Source organism: Oncorhynchus mykiss, chromosome 28 (genome assembly GCF_057628025.1).
Source record: "Oncorhynchus mykiss isolate SJ-2025 chromosome 28, ASM5762802v1, whole genome shotgun sequence".
NCBI lineage: Eukaryota > Metazoa > Chordata > Actinopteri > Salmoniformes > Salmonidae > Oncorhynchus > Oncorhynchus mykiss.
This window is the reverse complement of record NC_143049.1, coordinates 13322461-13342033: the sequence shown is the minus strand read 5'-3', so window position 1 is coordinate 13342033 and position 19573 is coordinate 13322461. Positions and strand designations below refer to the sequence as shown.

At 39.4% G+C, this 19573-nt stretch overlaps 1 protein-coding gene across 1 annotated transcript in view; it reads right to left on the bottom strand.

The window, feature by feature from the left end:
* Nucleotides 1–7986: 7986 nt before the first annotated feature.
* LOC110508566 (corticotropin-releasing hormone receptor 2) overlaps nucleotides 7987–19573 on the bottom strand; it is an 86831-nt gene continuing 75244 nt past the window's right edge. The window contains exons 9-12 of the mRNA XM_021589160.3: nucleotides 19423–19508; nucleotides 13044–13179; nucleotides 11459–11500; nucleotides 7987–10736 (exon numbers count right to left, since the gene is read on the bottom strand). Of these exons, the coding sequence (XP_021444835.1) occupies nucleotides 10596–10736; nucleotides 11459–11500; nucleotides 13044–13179; nucleotides 19423–19508 (405 nt within the window). The 3' untranslated portion in view covers nucleotides 7987–10595. The remainder of the gene's footprint in view (nucleotides 10737–11458; nucleotides 11501–13043; nucleotides 13180–19422; nucleotides 19509–19573) is intronic.

The following is a 19573-nucleotide window of genomic DNA, read 5'->3' as shown; positions in this document are numbered from 1 at the left end:
ATGAATATGATGTCAGTTCGGTTGTCATCTGAGACATTCTCATCAATGATAAGATGACATGAACTCTACAGTGGAAAGTCTGCACATTGTATTTATCGGATTCACATGGAATTAACATGTTCAATTTAAATGTTTGAATATACAATTATTGGTGAAGAGATGAAATGTAACTTTAGCTTCCAAATGAGAGATTTGGGTTTTCATAAGGTTAGGGCTCTGCTCAATCAGTGGCCCACCCCTGTGAAGAGACATGGGTTATAAAACGTTTCAAACACGCCCTCCTCTCCCTGCCTATATAAAGCCTTGACGACAATATTACCTCCTGTTCCAAGTACGTGAGGTCTGCAGCCTCTGCGTTAAAAGGACTAACATGTCAACTACAGAACTAAGCCAACCTCAGCGTGAGCTTTGGTTGGGAATGGTATGAACTTTGAACTATTATTCACTACAGAAGTGATACCTCCTAGCCGTTGAGTTAGCAACAGCAGCTGCAAATGTGGTCTAGGAAAGAACAGACAGAGTATCCCGTCTACCACACAGCGACGTTACTACAAAGTATTCAACTGACCACCAGAGACATTCTTCAAAGGACAATGGACTCGGTTTGGCAACACGGCCTTCCATCTACCACCAACCTACCGAAGCGCAGCTCAGAGTAAATATTTATTGCATTTTCCTTTTCCAAATGGGCGGTAATTTAGAATGCATAAGATACTGCATTTACAATAGCACAGCTTCTCCCTTTGTCCCTCAGTCTTCCCGCTCTTTCACTCAAACCCAGCCCCTTTTCTTTGTGTAACCAGCTGTCATATCTGTTCCGCCCGCCAGGGAAGTTTTCCTTTATGACGTAATTTGTAATCAAGTTATGATTAATTATGTGTATGTGTAATTCTGTGTGATTAGTTTGGTATTTAGTAAATAAATTAAACCCAATTTTGTATTGCTGATTCAACTTGTTAGCTAGGGTTCGTGAAGATAACCAAGAATTTACAACTTTCAGATGAGGCTGAATAAAGGTGACGATTAATATTGACTGCTATTGATGTAAAATATTACTAGGTCTTTAAGAGTTTATTCAGAAGATAACATCTCTATAAATATTATTTTTCGTGGTGCCCCAACTCTCTAGTTAATTACATTTACATGATTAGCTCAATCAGGTAATATTAATTATGGAGAAAGGATTTTATAGAATAGCATGTCATATCACTTAATACGGCATAGCCAAAGACACGACACCTTTATACTGACTACTATTGTAGTGTTACAGCTACAGATGTCACATCTTAATTTGAGCAAGTTAGTTTGGGCTCCTGAGTGGTGTAGTGGTCTAAGGCACTGCATCTCAATTCTAGAGGCATCACTACAGACCCTGGTTCAATCCTGGGCTGTATCACAACTGGATTTGGCCAGGGTAGGGTGTTCATTTGTGGATCAAAACTTGCAATTAAGCATAATTATTCATTATTCTTTAGACAAACCTGCTCTGGATGTGAGCTTTTCCTGGAGGCACATTGTGAACCAAATACTGCTACTGTATATAGCATGTACAGTATACTGTGCCACTCTGACTTTTATACTGACTACTACTGTACTGTTACAGCTACAGATGTAGGATCTTAATTTGAGCCAGTTTGCTACAGCAGGAAAATAATTCTACAGGAAATGGGGATTATTATATGTATTAAAATGAATGGAATTTTTTTAGGGGGTGATACATTTTTCGTTAGGGCAAATCAAGTCTGACATTTCAAAGTGGAAATGACAAACTTTTTAAAACTGTTTAAAACTGTCTGTTTAAAACTCAAATACACTACAAGTTGGCATTTCCTGTTGGGCAGGAAAATCGTCAGAAACAAAAGAGTGATCAAATTAAGATCTGTATGACTACAATTGTACTGCTACTATCATCATCATCATCACAACCTCTTCTACTTTTACAATTGCCACCAACAAATCTCCTTTCAATACCACAGAACAATGATCACAAACTACTGTAGGTTGAAGGCATTTGTGTCTCACCATGCATGTGTCTGTATGTTCATGCAGGCATGTGGCTGTGTGTGTCTAAAGCGATTGGATGATTGGGGGTCTTTGTGGTCACTTTTATATGAATTTTAATTCTAGCTGAAAATCCAGATCCAGATTTATTTAAATGCTGGGAGGTTAACTTAATTAGTATTGGTTGTTAACTGCGCATATTAAATAATGAATTTAACCTAAGGCAATTCAATCAAACTGGTCAAAGCAATGTTTGTGCGGTATCATTGTTTACAATCTGCACTACTGCTGATGCACACACACTTGTTCTTCTGAAATCTGGTAGTAGTAGTCATACATTTTTACCGTACCCACAAATTATATTTGGCTTAGGTGAAAACTAGCATGTTGTTGAGTAAAATGTTTGTTACATTTGTACAGGCCACATTTCAAGTTATATTCCAATGTTTTCCCTGTCTCCTTTTTCATCGTCTCCAACCTTGCAATTGAAAAGGCTTTGGAAAAATGTAACACGAATAGACTGGTAGAAGACTTGATGTGTAGCTATATCAGTGTAAGTTAACTCACATCATTATTCACACATCATGTGATTTAACAAGTGATTTTGGGACCTATTTACAGTCTAAAATTAAGTACAGTGGCTTGTGAAAGTATTCTCCCCCTTGGCATTTTTCCTATTTGTGGTTTGTATCGTTTGATTTACACAACATGCCTACCACTTTGAAGATGCAACATATGTTTTATTGTGAAACAAACAAGAAATAAGACACAAAAAAACAGAAAACTTGAGCGTGCATAATTCCACCCCCCCCCCACACACACACACACACACACACACTTCATAGAGCCACCTTTTGCGGCAATTACAGCTGCAAATCACTTGGGGTATGTCTCTATAAGCTTGGCAATCTGGACACTGGGATTTTGCCCATTCTTCAAGGCAAAACTGCTCCAGCTCCTTCAAGTTGGATGGGTTCCACTGGTGTACAGCAATCTTTAAGTCATACCACAGATTCACAACTGGATTGAAGTCTGGGTTTTGACTAGGCCATTCCAAGACATTTAAATGTTTCCCCTTAAACCACTCGAATGTTGCTTTAGCAGTATGCTTAGGGTCATTGTCCTGCTGGAAGGTGAACCTCTGTCCCAGTCTCAAATCTCCGGAAGACTGAAACAGTTTTCCCTCAAGAATGTCCCTGTATTTAGCTCCATCCATCATTCGTTCAATTCTGACCAGTTTCCCAGTCCCTGCCCATGAAAAACATCCCACAGCATGTTGCTGCCACCACCATGCTTCACTGTGAGGATGGTGTTCTCGGGGTGATGAGAGGTGTTGGGTTTGTGCAGACATAGCGTTTTCCTTGATGGCCAAAAAGCTCAATTTTAGTCTCATCTGACCAGAGTACCTTCTTCCATATGTTTGGAGAGTCTCCCACATGCCTTTTGGCAAACACCAAATTACTTTGCTTATTTTTTTCTTTAAGCAATGGCTTTTTTTCTACCCACTCTTCCGTAAAGCCCAGCTCTGTGGAGTGTATGACTTAAAGTGATCCTATGGACAGATACTCCAATCTCCGCTGTGGAGCTTTGCCGTTCCTTCAGAGTTATCTTTGGTCTCTTTGTTGCCTCTCTGATTAATGCCCTCTTTGCCTGGTCCATGAGTTTTGGTAGGCAGCCCTCTCTTGGCAGGTTTGTTGTGGTGTCATATTATTTCCATTTTTAAATAGTGGATTTAATGGTGCTTTTTTGGGATGTTCAAACTTTTAGATTTTTTTTTTATAACCCAACCCTGATCTGTACTTCTCCACAACTTTGTCCCTGACCTGTTTGGAGAGGTCTTTGGTCTTCATGGTGCCGCTGGCTTGTTGGTGCCCCTTGCTTAGTGGTGTTGCAGACTCTGGGGCCTATCAGAACAGGTGAATATATACTGAGATCATGTGACAGATCATGTGACACTTAGATTGCACACAGGTGGACTTTAAATAAGTAATTATGTGACTTCTGAAGGTAATTGGTTGCACCAGATTTTATTTACGAGCTTCATAGCAAAGGGGGAGAATATATATATACCACTTTTCCATTTTTTGAAACAAGTAATATTTCTCATTTCACTTCACCAATTTGGACTATTTTATGTATGTCCATTACATGCAATCAACATTTAAAAATCCATTTGATTTACAGGTTGTAATGCAACAAAATAGGAAAAAAATCGAGCGGGATGAATACTTTTGCAAGGCACTGTGTCATAACCCTTTCTTCCCTTACCACTTCTTGCTCCACCAAAATGGTTGATACGCTCCCTCTCCTGACCTTGTTTGGCTATCTTTTCCTCTCTCACCTGAGAAACATTTATAGATCATCAACATCATCATTTCATTTCCCCAGCATCTTGCATCATACAGTTGAAGTCTGAAGTTTACATACACCTTCGCCAAATATATTTAAACTCAGTTATTCACAATTCCTGACAGTTAATCCAAGTAAAAATTCCCTGTCTTAGGTCAGTTAGGATCACCACTTTATTTTCAGAATGTGAAATATCAGAATAATAGTAAAGAGTGATTTATTTCAGCTATTATTTCTTTCATCAAATTCCCAGTGGGTCAGAAGTTTACATACACTCAATTAGTATTTGGTAGCATTGCCTTTAAATTGTTTAACTTGGGTCAAGCGTTTCGAGTAACTGTCCACAAGCTTCCCACAATAAGTTGGGTGAATTTTGGCCCATTCCTCCTGACAACACTCGTGTAACTTAGTCAGGTTTGTAGGCTGTGTGTGTGCTCACACACACTTTTTCAGTTCTGCCCAAAAATCCTCTATATGATTGAGGTCAGGGCTTTGTGATTTCCACTCCAATACCTTGACTTTGTTGTCCTTAAGCCATTTTGCTACAACTTTGGAATTGTGCTTGGGGTCATTGTCCATTTGGAAGACCCATTTGCGACCAAGCTTTAACTTCCTAACTGATGCCTTGAGATGTTGCTTCATTATATCCACATCATTTTCACCCTCCCACAACATGATGCTGCCACCCCCGTGTTTCATGGTTGGGATGGTGTTCTTTGGCTTGCAAGCTTCCCCCATTTTTCATCCAAACATAACAATGGTCATTATGACCAAACAGTTCTATTTTTGTTTCATCAGACCAGAGGACATTTCTCCAAAAAGTATGATCTTTGTCCCAATGTGCAGTTGCAATCCTCCAGCATCTTCACAAGGTCCTTTGCTGTTGTTCTGGGATTGATTTGCACTTTTTGCACCAAAATACATTAATCTTTAGGAGACAGAATGGGTCTCCTTCCTGAGCGGTATTACGGCTGTGTGGTCCCATGGTGTTTATACTTGTGTACTATTGTTTGTACAGATGAACGTGGTACTTTCAGCCATTTGGAAATTGCTCCCAAGGATGAACCAGACTTGTGGAAGTATACCATTTTCTTTCTGAGGTCTTGGCTGATTTCTTTAGATTTTCCCATGATGTCAAGTAAAGAGGCACTGATTGTGAAGGTAGGCCTTGAAATACATCCACAGGTACACCTACAATTGTGTCAAATGATGTCAATCAGCCTATCAGAAGCTTCTAAAGCCATGACATCATTTTCTGGAATTTTCCAATCGGTTTTAAAGCACTGTCAACTTAGTGTAACGTCTGACCACTGGAATTGTGATACAGTGAATTATAAGTGAAATAATCTGCCTGTAAACAATTGTTGGAAAAATTACTTGTGTCATGCACAAAGTAGATGTCCTAACGAACTTGCCAAAACTATATTGTTAACAAGAAATTTGTGGAGTGGATGAAAAACACATTTTAATGACTCCAACCTAAGTGTATGTAAACTTCCGACTTCAACTGTATATGATTTTTTTGCGTAACCAATGTTAGGAGGCTACATTCATATTAATCTGAAATGTTGCTCCAGAAGACATTGAGCTGATTGAAGGTCCTAAGCATCCTCAGATAAGCTTCATTCATGTAGATATTTAGGGCAACTTTTTCTATCTGCACAACTCATAATAGTAGCCAAAATGATCGGTTAAGGGATGCGTTGTTGATGCCCCTTCGCTCCACTTTAAGCGAAAGTGACTATCAAGGCATGAGGCCAGACCCAGATGCAGACACAGGAGGCAGATGGTTGGAGTCTTACAATTTTTATTAATCCAAAAAGGGGTAGACAAGAGAATGGCTGTGTACAGGCAAAAGGTCTAAACCATTTCAGAGTCCAATAGGTACCGAAGGGAAGGCAGATTCAAGGTCAGGGCAGGCAGGCAGGATGATCAGGCAGGCGGGAAAGTCGTCCAGAGTCAGGCAGTTGTCAAAACCGGGAATCATAACATACAGTATGTGAAAAATTTTACTCACCATGCAGTTATGACATCATTTATTATTAGCCAAGTTAATGATTGGTGAAATGCGACTGAAAATAGTCACAGGGAACTTGAGGGACATATTACAAGTTGTAGGAGGACCCAGGAGGATATGCAGCTATAGCCCGAGAGGCACATCAGATCCACAAAACACCTTTTAATCGTCTGTCAAGCAGCAGGAGCATTAATTGTCACAATAAGCCTTTATTTGCTTGAATCAGAGATGCAGCTAATTGTTAGGGCTATATAACTCACAGTGAGTACAGTGAGAGTGCTGCTACACCTCATTCCATCCAACTACAGTAAGAATAGTAGGAAACCCAATCCACATATACAGTCTATTATTTAACATGGCACTCTTCCTTAGGCCATCTTCAGATACTCCAATGAGTCTAGCATCTGCATGTAAGGTTAGCATGCCATGGAGTCAGTGTAGCCAGCATCCTTCATCATTCAAATATTTATTATATTCAATAGTTTTAATGGCAGTCTGTGGTTAGAGATGTTAAGTCGTTATTAAGCCCTTATTGGGTCAAAGAGATTCTAATCCAAATTGAGCACTGGTATAATGAAATAGAATGAATGCAATGCACAAAATGCAATCCTTCTCATTGTCTCCTCAGTGAATACTGATTATTGAATGAGTCTGACTAAGTCTGGAAATGCTGGACAAGATTGTTAGTAGCAGCTTTACAAACCAGAGAGAATATTTATTTCAAATCTGAAGATTTTACCACATGTACTTGTATAAATGCATATCAATCACACATATCAGTACAACAATGAATGTAGAAACATAGTTTTTGCTCTTTACACAATGTTTTTCTATAAGGCAACATTGGTATTTCAACAAAAAGCCAAAATGCATTATGTACATTAATACGGCATTCATTCAAACCGACATAAGTGAATAGAAGTATGAAAAAGGTTGGAAAAAGTGCACTGACAACAAGTAAACACGTTTCACATCTTTGGTGAATATTACATTTTGAATGAATTAATCATGAAAAATAAAAAATAAAGTTTCAATCACAAGTTTTAGTTGGATTTCCATTGGTGAATTTAAAACTCTGCTTACCTTTTACTAACATTCATGGGAGTGCTGTATGTCCAGAATTGTGATGGCTTCAATAGACTAAACACATCATGGAAAGTACAATTTCAACTGTAAAATGAGAGATGGTGATACAAACAAGTAAAATAACATATTCATACCTTTCTATGATTGCTTTGGACGGTTGTAGGTATTCATGTAACCTGAATGCTCAGAATTTTCTTAATGAATTACTACGGTCACTAACAGTAAAAGAGAAAAAAAAACATATTTACTTCATAAAATTTGTACAAATACTGTATTAATTACAATATACAACAAACTTTAAAATAGTTTATGTACAGTACAGCTTAACACTTTTGTTATACATGTTTTATCGCACTCTTTGAAGATTTTATCTTATTTTTTAGACCTTCTCAACTAGAACCGCTAGATATGATTAAAACAGCTCCAATGTAAACATTCAACTTGGAGGCACCTCCCAAACATAAATAACAAAATGATGTTCAACCAACAGGGTTTAGTGTTTTAGGACGAGAGAAGAGCTCAAATATTTACAGTTTTTCACATACAGTATTTTATTGGCAATTTATTTAGATCTTGGGACTGTTTGCGTGAAAACTATTTGCTTGAAAAGTTGGTGGTATTTAAGAGAGGAATTGCGCATATGGAGTGAGTCACATTAATGAAAATGTAACACAGGAAACTGGTACAAAGCCAACTCTTTCAGAAAATTATACATAAAGCAATCAAGGGGTGCAAACTCTAATGGACATGACAGGTTCATCATTTATTCTATGGTACCACATTATTTTCACAGTAATTGTCGAATGGTGAGGAGAAAAATAACTGACCTTCCAGAAGTAAATCTTTCATTACAAGCAATTTGATAAAATATAATTGGCTATTCTACAACATAAATGTGGGTCTAGTCCAATTTCAATGCCAGGAAAATGTGTAAAGCAATAATTAATTCTGACTGTCACTGAGCCGTACCTACGTTATATTTAAAAACAGCAACTCTCAACAGATGTTATATATTTGAATTTGAGCATCTTGCTTACTATACACTCCCAAAGTATAGTTTTTTGTACTTTTACCCCTTCTTGGTGGTTACAGTCTTGTCCAATCGCTGCAACTCCCCTACGGACTCAGGAAAGGCGAAGGTTGAGAGCCATGCATCCTCCGAAACATGACCCTGTCAAGCCGGACCGCTTCTCGACACACTGTTCGCTTAACCTGGAAGCCAGCTGCACCAATGAGTCGGAGGAAACATCATCCAGCTGGCAACCAATGTCAGCTTGCAGGCAACCAATGTCAGCTTGCAGGCACCCGGCCTGCCACATGGAGTCGCTAGAGCACGATGGGACAAGGAAATCCCTGCCAGCCAAACATTCCACTATCCCGGACAACACTAGGCAATTGTGTGCCGCCTCAATTGGCCCAGTATCGTCCGGGTTAGTGGGTGCCTGCAAGCTGACATTGGTCGCCAGCTGGGTGATGTTTCCTCTGACTCACGGCCAGCTGTGACACAGCCTGGGACCAAACCCAGGTCTGTGGTGATGCTTCAAGCACTGCGATGCAGTGCCTTAGACCGCTGCACAACTTGGGAGAGCTGTATACTCTCAAAGTAACTCAACTGTGAGGTACATGGTTGCTTATAAACCTAAATAGATTTATACAATGCATTAAACAAATACCCCAGATCAGTGAGCTTGTACTCAATACCCATCTAATTGCATAATTTCTACAATTCCACATTTTAAGAACTTAATTCCCTGGGTGCATGGGTTCTACTGTTCTATTTTCCTGAATAAAAAGGCATGCCTATGTGTCTGGAAATTGTATTATACTGCAGGGGGGGCCTGGAGGGAGATGAGGATAACACCCATGCAGGTCAGTCTGTCGGTCAGTCACCATGGCAGACCTTGGCATGTTGACCTGAGCAGAGCAAAGCATTAAGGAAGCCAAATGAAGATCTCACTAATCAGGCTCTATCTCTCTCTGGCTCCTCGACCCAACAGTTTAGTACTGACACTGATTAAGTATGGCACATTGGGATTTGAAAGAGAGATAATAACTATGTGAAAAGGATTTCATGTATCCACAATGTACTGTACCTTTAAATTACTCCTATTTCTCTTGACTTGGGACAGCTGTGTCATTGCGTGGACTGAAGTCAGGGTCTGTTCAATGTTTAAATAAGTGTTATGTAAAAGTCTCAGAATCACAGTCCCATCTCCATTATTTACATAATAAGATAATGAATATAATCTGAACTCAAACCCAGTGAAAGATAGCTTTGATTTATGATTACTCATCCAAATAAGAGCTGCCTTAGGGTTTTTTATACAGAAGAGAGAAAAACAGATCATTGATGTTGTACTGCTCAAAGGCATTTGAGAATGATTGGCAGGGAACAATCTTAAAATAAATGAGCCTGAAAACATTTATACAATAGAATAGCTCTTAGGGTGACATTTTGACGACGCAAAAAAAGTGGTGCTGACGACAAACCAAACGATATCACTTGGAGTCTGCACGTTCCTTATTACCTTGGTGATTAACAGTATCATTTGATCACTCTCATTGCATCTCGAGCTCAGCCTGCAACAGACACAGAACGCATTTTCATCCCGTGTCTGCTCTGTTTATGCACATTCCTGCTCATCCCTGCCCTCTCATAGACATGAAACAATGAAAGGTTATGGAAATAAATGCTGCTACAAGTATAGTAGAGTACTGAGAGTGATTAGGGTCTCTTTTGACATTAACGTGGCTTTTTTTTTTGCCTCGTCAGGATTGGTCCTTGACAGGTCGACATTCCTGACCTATTAAAATCCAACCTGGTGTAATACAGTATGAAAACAGCTATTAATGCATTGCCAGTAAGACTCTGACTCTGCAATCACTTCACAAAGTTAATTTGGAGAGGCGGCATTGCCCATCTGTTCTGAATTTACATCTCTGCCACACGTCCAAGGAGGTTGTGTTACAGTACTGTAATTCGGAAATCCTAATAGTCTCTTCCTCAAAGCCCTCTGTATCTGTCCTTATGCAGCTGGGGTAAGAAATACAGGAAATAGACAACATTTATGGAGAGGTGCTTCAAGACAAGTCTCTTCCCTAGAAAAAAAATGACATTTCCAAAGGGGACCTTTGGATTTGGTCAAACGGCTGTGGTCTGTTTTATACTATGGAAGCTGATCCTGGTGGGTGAGGTGGGGAGGGACATGGCACGTGCCACGCGCACTCTCAGGGCATGGTTGTCCTGCCAACGATGCCATCTTTTCCTGGCTGCTGAGCGCACCTGGACGATGACAATGAAATACTGTATTAGTGGTGGGCAGCCAGTCTATCTGGTAGGACACACAATATCTAGGGTACAGGAAATCTCTTGAACTTGAATTGACATATTTTATTGAACCTTTATTTAACTAGGTAAGGTCAGTTAAAGAACAAATTCTTATTTACAATGACGGCCTACCCAGGCCAAACCCTCCCCTAACGCGGACGACGCTAGGCCAATTGTGCGCCGCCTTATGGGGCTCCCGAACACGGCCCTCTGTGACAGTACCACGCATCTAGCACTGTGATGCAGTCACTTAGACCGCTACGCTACTCGGTCAACAAACAATTGTTACAAAACGGTACAGAACCACACATTTCAGATACAGTGAATAGCTTCTAAAGTATCCACAGTAGACTTCAATCAGTGTCTTTCATTTCATGTGTATATATCAACGAAAGCTTCATAGATGCAGTTGAGAACAGCAGAAGAGGGAGGTAGCCACATTATTCACAACCCTATTTTATGGCACGTGAATGAATTTCAGCAATGACGGACCACTAAAGTAAGGAGGAAATAGGTCTAGAAAAATAGAGCGCATCTTCATTAACGTTTGTTAAAAGAAAATAGCCTGCAGGATAATGATGGTAAAAGTAGGGTCTCAAGGACTTTCTGTCCACTGCCTCTCATAACGGTCCGCCACACAGCGAAGCCCACGAGTGAAAAGACCATTGTTGACTAACCTCGCCATTAAGAAAGCAGTAGAATACTGAGACAAAGAACCCCTGGAAAACAAGACAGAACAATGTTAGAATGTACATAATGTAACTTCATATGTAAAATCTGTTTTCATAGATCTTTATTAATTCAGTCAAATAAGGATGTACAATAATCAATTCACTCAAATACGGGTGAAGTCACTCATATAGGGATGTACAATATTGGACAATAATCACTTATTGGTCAGATATTTTATAGTGAGTCCAAATAATCAGATTGCCACTCAAGGTGGGCTAGCAATAGGCATTCTTTTCAGAGTCAAAGTGTGATTCAAGTAATAAAAATGCCACTAACTGCAAAGTGGGTGTTTACCAGTGGCGGTCAGTGACGTTTTTTGTTTTTCATGAGCATGGCCTTATTTCTATGAAAGCATTGGATGACTGTCATTCATATCCATTTCTCCAGTTCAATGTAACAGTGATAGGTTTAGGCTACTACATAATAATAGTACTCTAATTTTCCTTATACCCATCATGAGGTTGCTCCAACCTAGCCTATGAATGAACGTTTACAATGTACAGTAGGTGCACATAGGTTGAGAGAACAATTTGAGGTGACAGATGATATACTGTAGGGTATAATCATTAGCCCAACAGTTGCAAATGAGAGTTTCAATTGAACAAATTCAGGTATGTTTATCCCCGTTTTGATCCTTTTGCTTGTGCTTAAGAAAATTTTCAACAGAATCGGCAGAATGAATACATCCCTGATCACCCGTAAACACAGTTCACTTTCAGAGCAGCCATATTCTTTTCCTTCTCGCATCTATGCTCTCTCCTCTCACCTTTTCCCTTCGCTTGTGGACTTCAACACACAACACATTAGGCTAAAAAAGCTTTCCAAGCCAAACCATATCATAACCGCTACACACAGCCTAAAGTAGTTGTCAACGTATTAGCTAATGTAAAGTCAACATAGCATATGGAACTAACGGTTAGTAAACCCGCTACAATCATGCAGTAACGTTACAGTGTACAGTCAGTAAACTGGTGTTTACAACATATTTTCTGCCACAATGAGTAACTTGTATAGATATGGGGAAAAAAAGCAATTGAATCGATGATTCACAAACGTATGAGAACAATTATGCACTGCACTTCACATTCAGGGCAGTCTGTATTTCACATTTCAACATAGCAATAATAGAAGTACTGATTCATGATGGAAAAGCCTTTTAAGAATAGTCTAAAACTGACCCTTATTCTCTACACACCTTCACTGAGCACCATTAACACATACAGTACCTGCTCCCCACCCACTCAGCCTTGCAGTGTGGAGCAAAGATTTACACTGAGAATACTCAATGTGGACAAACTCACACCCACATACATTCTCCTGACAGCTCAGAAGACTTGATAGTAAGGCAACGAGGGACAGGTTTGCAAAGTCTTACATTAGTACAAAGGGTCCTTCTTCCACAGGCTATAAAACCTCAAATGAACAGCATATTAAAGCTAAAGAAAATTATAAAGATTTAAAAGGTTCAAGAGTTGTGTGTTCTTGGGAAGGAGCAACTTGGTAAAGAAAAAAAAGACTCCATGATCTTACCTGAAATGATTGTAGAAATGAATTGAAATAAATAAAAACTATTTGCGAGATGTCATCCTCTCCGGGATTCACAAAAAACAGCATGTAGGTGATACCCAGCAGAGGCAGTAGCACTAATGTCGCTTTTACTGCTTTTCTGTGAAGGAAATAACAGAAAAACAGCAGTACTCCAATTTAGTTACAAAGGAAATTGGTGAAAGTGTTTGCTTCTAAAGGGAAGATGTGTAAATGTTTCAATGTACGTACACTACCGGTCAAACGTTTTGGAACACCTACTCATTCAAGGGTGTTTCTTATTTTTTTTTACTATTTTCTACATTGTAGAATAATAGTGAATGCATCAAAACTATGAAATAACACATACGGAATCACATAGTAACGAAAAAAAGTGTTAAACAAATATATTTTATATTTGAGATTCTTCAGATAGCCACCCTTTGCATTGATGACAGCTTTACACACTCTTGGCATTCTCTCAACCAACTTCATGAGGTACTCACCTGGAATGCATTTAAATTAACAGGTGTGCCTTCTTAAAAGTTAATTTGTGGAATTTCTTTCCTTCTTAATGCATTTGAGCCAATCAGTTGTGTTGTGACAAGGTAGGGGGGTATACAGAAGATAGCCCTATTTGGTAAAATACAAAGTCCATATTATGGCAAGAACAGTTCAAATAAGCAAAGAGAAACAACAGTCCATCATCACTTTAAGACATGAAGGTCAGTCAATACAGAACATTTCAAGATCTTTGGAAGTTTCTTCAAGTGAAGTTGCAAAAACCATCAAGCACTATGATGAAACTATGATGAGGATCGCCACAGGAATGGAAGACCCATAGTTACTTCTGCTGCAGAGGATAAGTTCATTAGAGTTACCAGCCTCAGAAGTTGCAGCCCAAATAAATGCTTCATAGAGTTCAAGTAACAGACACATCAACATCAACTGTTCAGAGGAGACCTTCATGGGTGAATTTCTCCAAGAAACCACTACTAAAGGAAGGGCCAAGAAACAATGGACATTCGTCCGGTGGAAATGTGTTCTTTGGTCTGGAGTCTGTCACGCCCTAATCTGTTTCACCTGTCTTTGTGATTGTCTCCACCCACCTCCAGGTGTCACCCGTTTTTTCCCATTAGTCCCTGGATATTTATTCCAGTGTTCCGTGTTTGTCTGTTGCCAGTTCGTCTTGTCAAGTCAACAGCGTGTTTTTCTGTGCGCCTGCTTTTTCTTATCCCTCTTTTGCTAGTCCTCCTGGTTTTGACCCTTGCCTGCCTTGACTCTGAACCCACTGGTCTGACCATACTGCCTGCCCTGACCTCGTGCCTGCCTGCCACTCTGTACCTCCTGGACTCTGACCTTGTTTATAATCTTTTGCCTGTCCATGACCATTCTCTTGCTTGCCCGTTGGATTATAATAAATATCAGAGACGCGAACCATCTGCCTCCCATGTCTGCATCTGGGTCTTGCCCTGTTTGGAGATTTTTGGTTCCAACCGCCGTGTCTTTGTGAGACGTGGGTGAACGGATGATCTCTGCATGTGTATTTCCCACCGTGAAGCATGGAAGAGGAGGTGTTATGGTGTGGGGGTGCTTTGCTGGTGACACTGTCTGTGATTTACTTAGAATTCAAGGCACACTTAACTTCTTGACACTACCCATCCCATTAGCGGAATCATTCTCGCCAGCAACCGCTGAATAGCATAGCGCCACAGTCAAATAATATTACTCAAAAATATTAATCTTCATGAAATCACAAGTGCAATATTGCAAAACACAGCTTAGCCTTTTGTTAATCCACCTGTCGTCTCAGATTTTTAAATTATGCTTTACAGCGAAAGCAATCCAAGCATTTGTGTTAGTTTATCGATAGCAGAACAAAACATTATGTACACTAAAGCATTAAGTAGCTAGGTCCTGAAAATCAGAAAAGCAATCAAATTAATAGTTTACCTTTGATGATCTTTGGATGTTTTCACTCACGAGACTCCCAGGTACACAACAAATGTTCCTTTTGTTCTATAAAGATTATTTTTATGCCCAAAATACCTCCGTTTGTTTTTCGCGTTATGTTCAGAAATCCACAGGAAAGAGCGGTCAACACAAAGCAGATGAAAATTCCAAATAATATCCATATTGTCCACAGAAACATGTCAAACGTTTTTTATAATCAATCCTCAGGTTGTTTTTAAAATATATATTCAATAAAATATCAACCGGGTGTGTAGGTTTTTCAATAACACCTGGAGAAACAATGGCCGCTTTACTCTGTAGCGCAAAACTCGCTCTAAGAGCCCCCACCTATCCACTTACACAATGTGATCTTTCATGCTAATTTTTCAAAATAAAAGCCTGAAACTATGTCTAAAGACTGTTAACACCTTAGGGAAGCCATGGAAAAAGGAATATGGTTGATATCCCTTTAAATGGAGGATAGGCATGCATAGGAACAGAAAGGTTTCAAAATAAGAGGCACTTCCTGATTGGATTTTCTTCAGGTTTTCGCCTGCAATATCAGTTCTGTTATACTCACAGACAATATTTTTTCAGTTTTGGAAACTTTAGAGTGTTTTCTATCCTAATCTGACAATTATATGCATATTCTAGTTTCTGGGGCTGAGAAATAGGCAGTTTCAAATGGGTAAGTTTTTTAGCCAAAAACGAAAATATTGTTAACCAGTTAGAGCTCTAGGGGCGCTATTTCATTTTTGGATAAAAAACGTTCCCGTTTTAAGCGCGATATTTTGTCACGAAAAGATGCTCGAATATGCATATTCTTGACAGTTTTGGAAAGAAAACACTCTGAAGTTTCAGAATCTGCAAAGATTTTGTCTGTAAGTGCCCCAGAACTCATTCTACAGGCGAAACCAAGATGATGCATCACCCAGGAATTAGCAGAATTTCTGAAGCTCTGTTTTCCATTCTCTCCTTATATGGCTGTGATTGCGCAACGAATGAGCCTACACTTTCTGTCGTTCGCCCAAGGTCTTAGCAGCATTGTGACGTATTTGTAGGCATATCATTGGAAGATTGACCATAAGAGACTACATTTTCCAAGTGTCCGCCTGGTGTCCTGCGTCGAATTCGGTGCGCAATTGCCAGCTGCTTCTACTTTACCATTTGATTCAGGGGAGAAAGCATGTGTCCAAGAACGATGTATCAATGAAGAGATATGTGAAAAACAACTTGATGATTGATTCTAAACAACGTTTGCCATGTTTTCAGTCGATATTATGGAGTTAATTTGGAAAAAAGTTTGCGTTTTGAGGACTGAATTTATGGATTTTTTTTGGTAGCCAAATGTGATGTATAAAACGGAGCTATTTCTAATACACAAGGAATCTTTTTGGAAAAACTGAGCATCTGCTATCTAACTGAGAGTATCCTCATTGAAAACATCAGAAGTTCTTCAAAGGTAAATGATTTTATTTGAAGGCTTTTATGTTTTTGTTAATGTTGCGTGCTGGATGCTAACGCTAATGCTAACGCTAAATGCTAACGCGAAATGCTAACTCTAGCTAGCTACTTTTACACAAATTATTGTTTTCCTATGGTTGAGAAGCATATTTTGAAAATCTGAGATGACAGTGTTGTTTACAAAAGGCTAAGCTTGAGAGATGGCATATTTATTTCATTTCATTTGCGATTTTCATAAATAGTTAACGTTGTGTTATGCTAATGAGCTTGCTGATAGATTTACACAATCCTGGATACAGGGGTTTTTTCATAGCTAAACGTGACGCAGAAAACGGAGCGATTTGTCCTAAACAAATAATCTTTCAGGAAAAACTGAACATTTGCTATCTGAGAGTCTCCTCATTGAAAACATCTGAAGTTCTTCAAAGGTAAATGATTTTTTTGAATGCTTTTCTGTTTTTTTGTGTAAATGTTGCCAGCTGAATGCTAATGCTAAATGCTACGTTAGCCATCAATACTGTTACACAAATGCTTGTTTTGCAATGGTTGAGAAGCATATTTTGAAAATCTGAGATGACAGTGTTGTTAACAAAAGGCTAAGCTTGAGAGCTAGCATATTTATTTCATTTCATTTGCGATTTTCATGAATAGTTAACGTTGCGTTATGGTAATGAGCTTGAGTCTGTATTCACGAACCCGGATCCGGGATGGGGAGATCAGAAAGGTTAAACAGCATGGCTACCACAGCATTTTGCCACTGGTTTGGGCTTAATGGTACTATCATTTGTTTTTCAACAGGTCAATGACCCAACACACCTCCAGGCTGTGTAAGGAGTATTTTACCAAGAAGGAGAGTGATGGAGTGCTGCATCAGATGACCTGGCCTCCAAAATCCTCGACCTCAACCAAACTGAGGAGGTTTAGAATGAGTCGGAAAGCAGAGTGAAGGAAAAGCAGGCAACAAGTGCTCAGCATATGTGGGAACTCCTTCAAGACTGTTGGAAAAGCATTCCAGGTGAAGCTGGTTGAGAGAATGCCAAGAGTGTGCAAAGCTGTCATCAACGCAAAGGGTGGCTATTTGAAGAATCTCAAATATAAAAATGTATTTGTTTAACACTTTTTTTTGGTTACTACAAGATTCCATATGTGTGTTTTCATAGTTTTGATGTCTTCACTATTATTCTACAATGTAGAAAATAGTAAAAATAAAGAAAAATGTTCTAAGACTTTGGACCAGTAGTATATGACACTATAAAATAGCACTCCAAGACCTAAATTGTATTTTTGGAGATTGTTTGCTCACAAAGGATGTTGATAAATGACCCCAAACAATGAATATCTTAGATAAACATTCATAGCTAGTAAAGTTAGAACCCCATCCTATAAGACTACTTCCTCACTAGGCTCCTTCTATCAGATCAACTAGGAGGGAGATGTACAATATTGGAAAATATCACCTATTGGTCAGATATTTTATAGTGAGTCCACATAATCAGATTGCCACTCAAGGAGTGCTAGCAATAGGTATTTGTTTCAGAGTGAAAATGTGATAAATAAAATAAAAATGCAGATTTCTTAAAACTGGGCTTGACTCCAGCAGGTTGATGATAGAAAGGGGTTTATTGCTTAGGGTTTTGTGGCCAAAACAAAAATCTGACAATATAAGAGGTCCATTTGAGTATCAGGTTGAAAATGGAAAATCTCTCTGGGACACAGTCTTTCATTCCTCATTTCCTCGAATTACGATGGGATTTTAGGTCATCTACCTTAGCAGTGAAGTAGCTGATGGCTCTGTTTACACATCAAATAGCACCTATTGTATGACATAAATCCACTGTTTGACTTTGAGTAGGGAACCCAATGTCAGCAATATCAGCATTGGAGTGACAGAGGCCTATTCTACAGGACAGAGGTCTGCAGGCTTCGCTGGGAATTGAGATGTCCCCTTTTGAGTGTTCAAATAATCCACTATGAATAAAAGCTTCAATGTGAATGGAGGACGAGGAAAGTTGTTCCAGGAATAAGATACGCAAGGTTATTCTCACTGCGCAACATCAGCAGATCATTAGTGAAGAAAAAGAGGGGTTATATTTCAAACAGAAACGATCGTCATGGAAAATGGTGTGTGTGTGTGTGTATGTGTGTGTGTGTGTGTGTGTGTGTGGGGGGGGGGGGGGGGGGCATATCTTCAAAGGAATGTTATGCAATGATGCGTGCAAGTCGAGTACAGATTGAGGTGATTCACCCCGTATAAAGCAGCTGACCTTATTATCACTTCGTTGAGTAGGAGGGATTTGTTAAACAAATGCCCCATTAATTGCTCCATCAACTGTGAATGTTGAGGGGAGGTTGTAATGACTGCAATAACTGTGGGTTGGCAGTCTCACATCACGATACAATGTACCAGACTGAGGACGAAGACCATGTTGTTTGAAATGTTATTGTGTCACCTTTATTATTAAAACGTTTGCGTATGGAGCAACCAAACAGTGAGCGGACGTTCCCTTATTATCTATGAATTAGTGTAACTCTTAGTGAATCCTATAGTGTGAGGCATTGGTTTAGGTCAGGTGGGTTTTTTTTCTTCTTTTTTTCCCCAGACTGTCTTCAAGGCACCAGCATCAGAGGGAATAACAACATGTTAGAAAACCAGATACGGGTGTTCTGTGGTGATAACGTTCTTGGAAAGACGTTATTTAACGTTTATTTAACTAGGCAAGTCAGTTAAGAACAAATTCTGGGCCAATTGCGCCGCCCTATGGGACTCAAACTGGAATCAAACTTGTGCGCCGCCCTATGGGACTCAAAGCCTGGAATCAAACTGAGAAGCAGTGACTTAAACCGCTGCGCCACTCGGGAGCCCCCCCCCCCCCCCCCCCCACCCCGAGTGAATATTAAATGGAGGTCAAGTAATCTTAATATGGCATGCGATATTTCAAATAACAACCCCACAGGAGTAGTGACTCACCTGTACTGTATAGTTTCTGATGTGGTAGAAGCTCTCAACTTGGTCATAAGGATTCTTACTATGTTGAAGAGGAAAACGAAGTTTATCTAGCAGAGAACAGAGATGGAAAACTTTCATTAAGAGTTCATTATGTAGAACATGATGTTTTAGT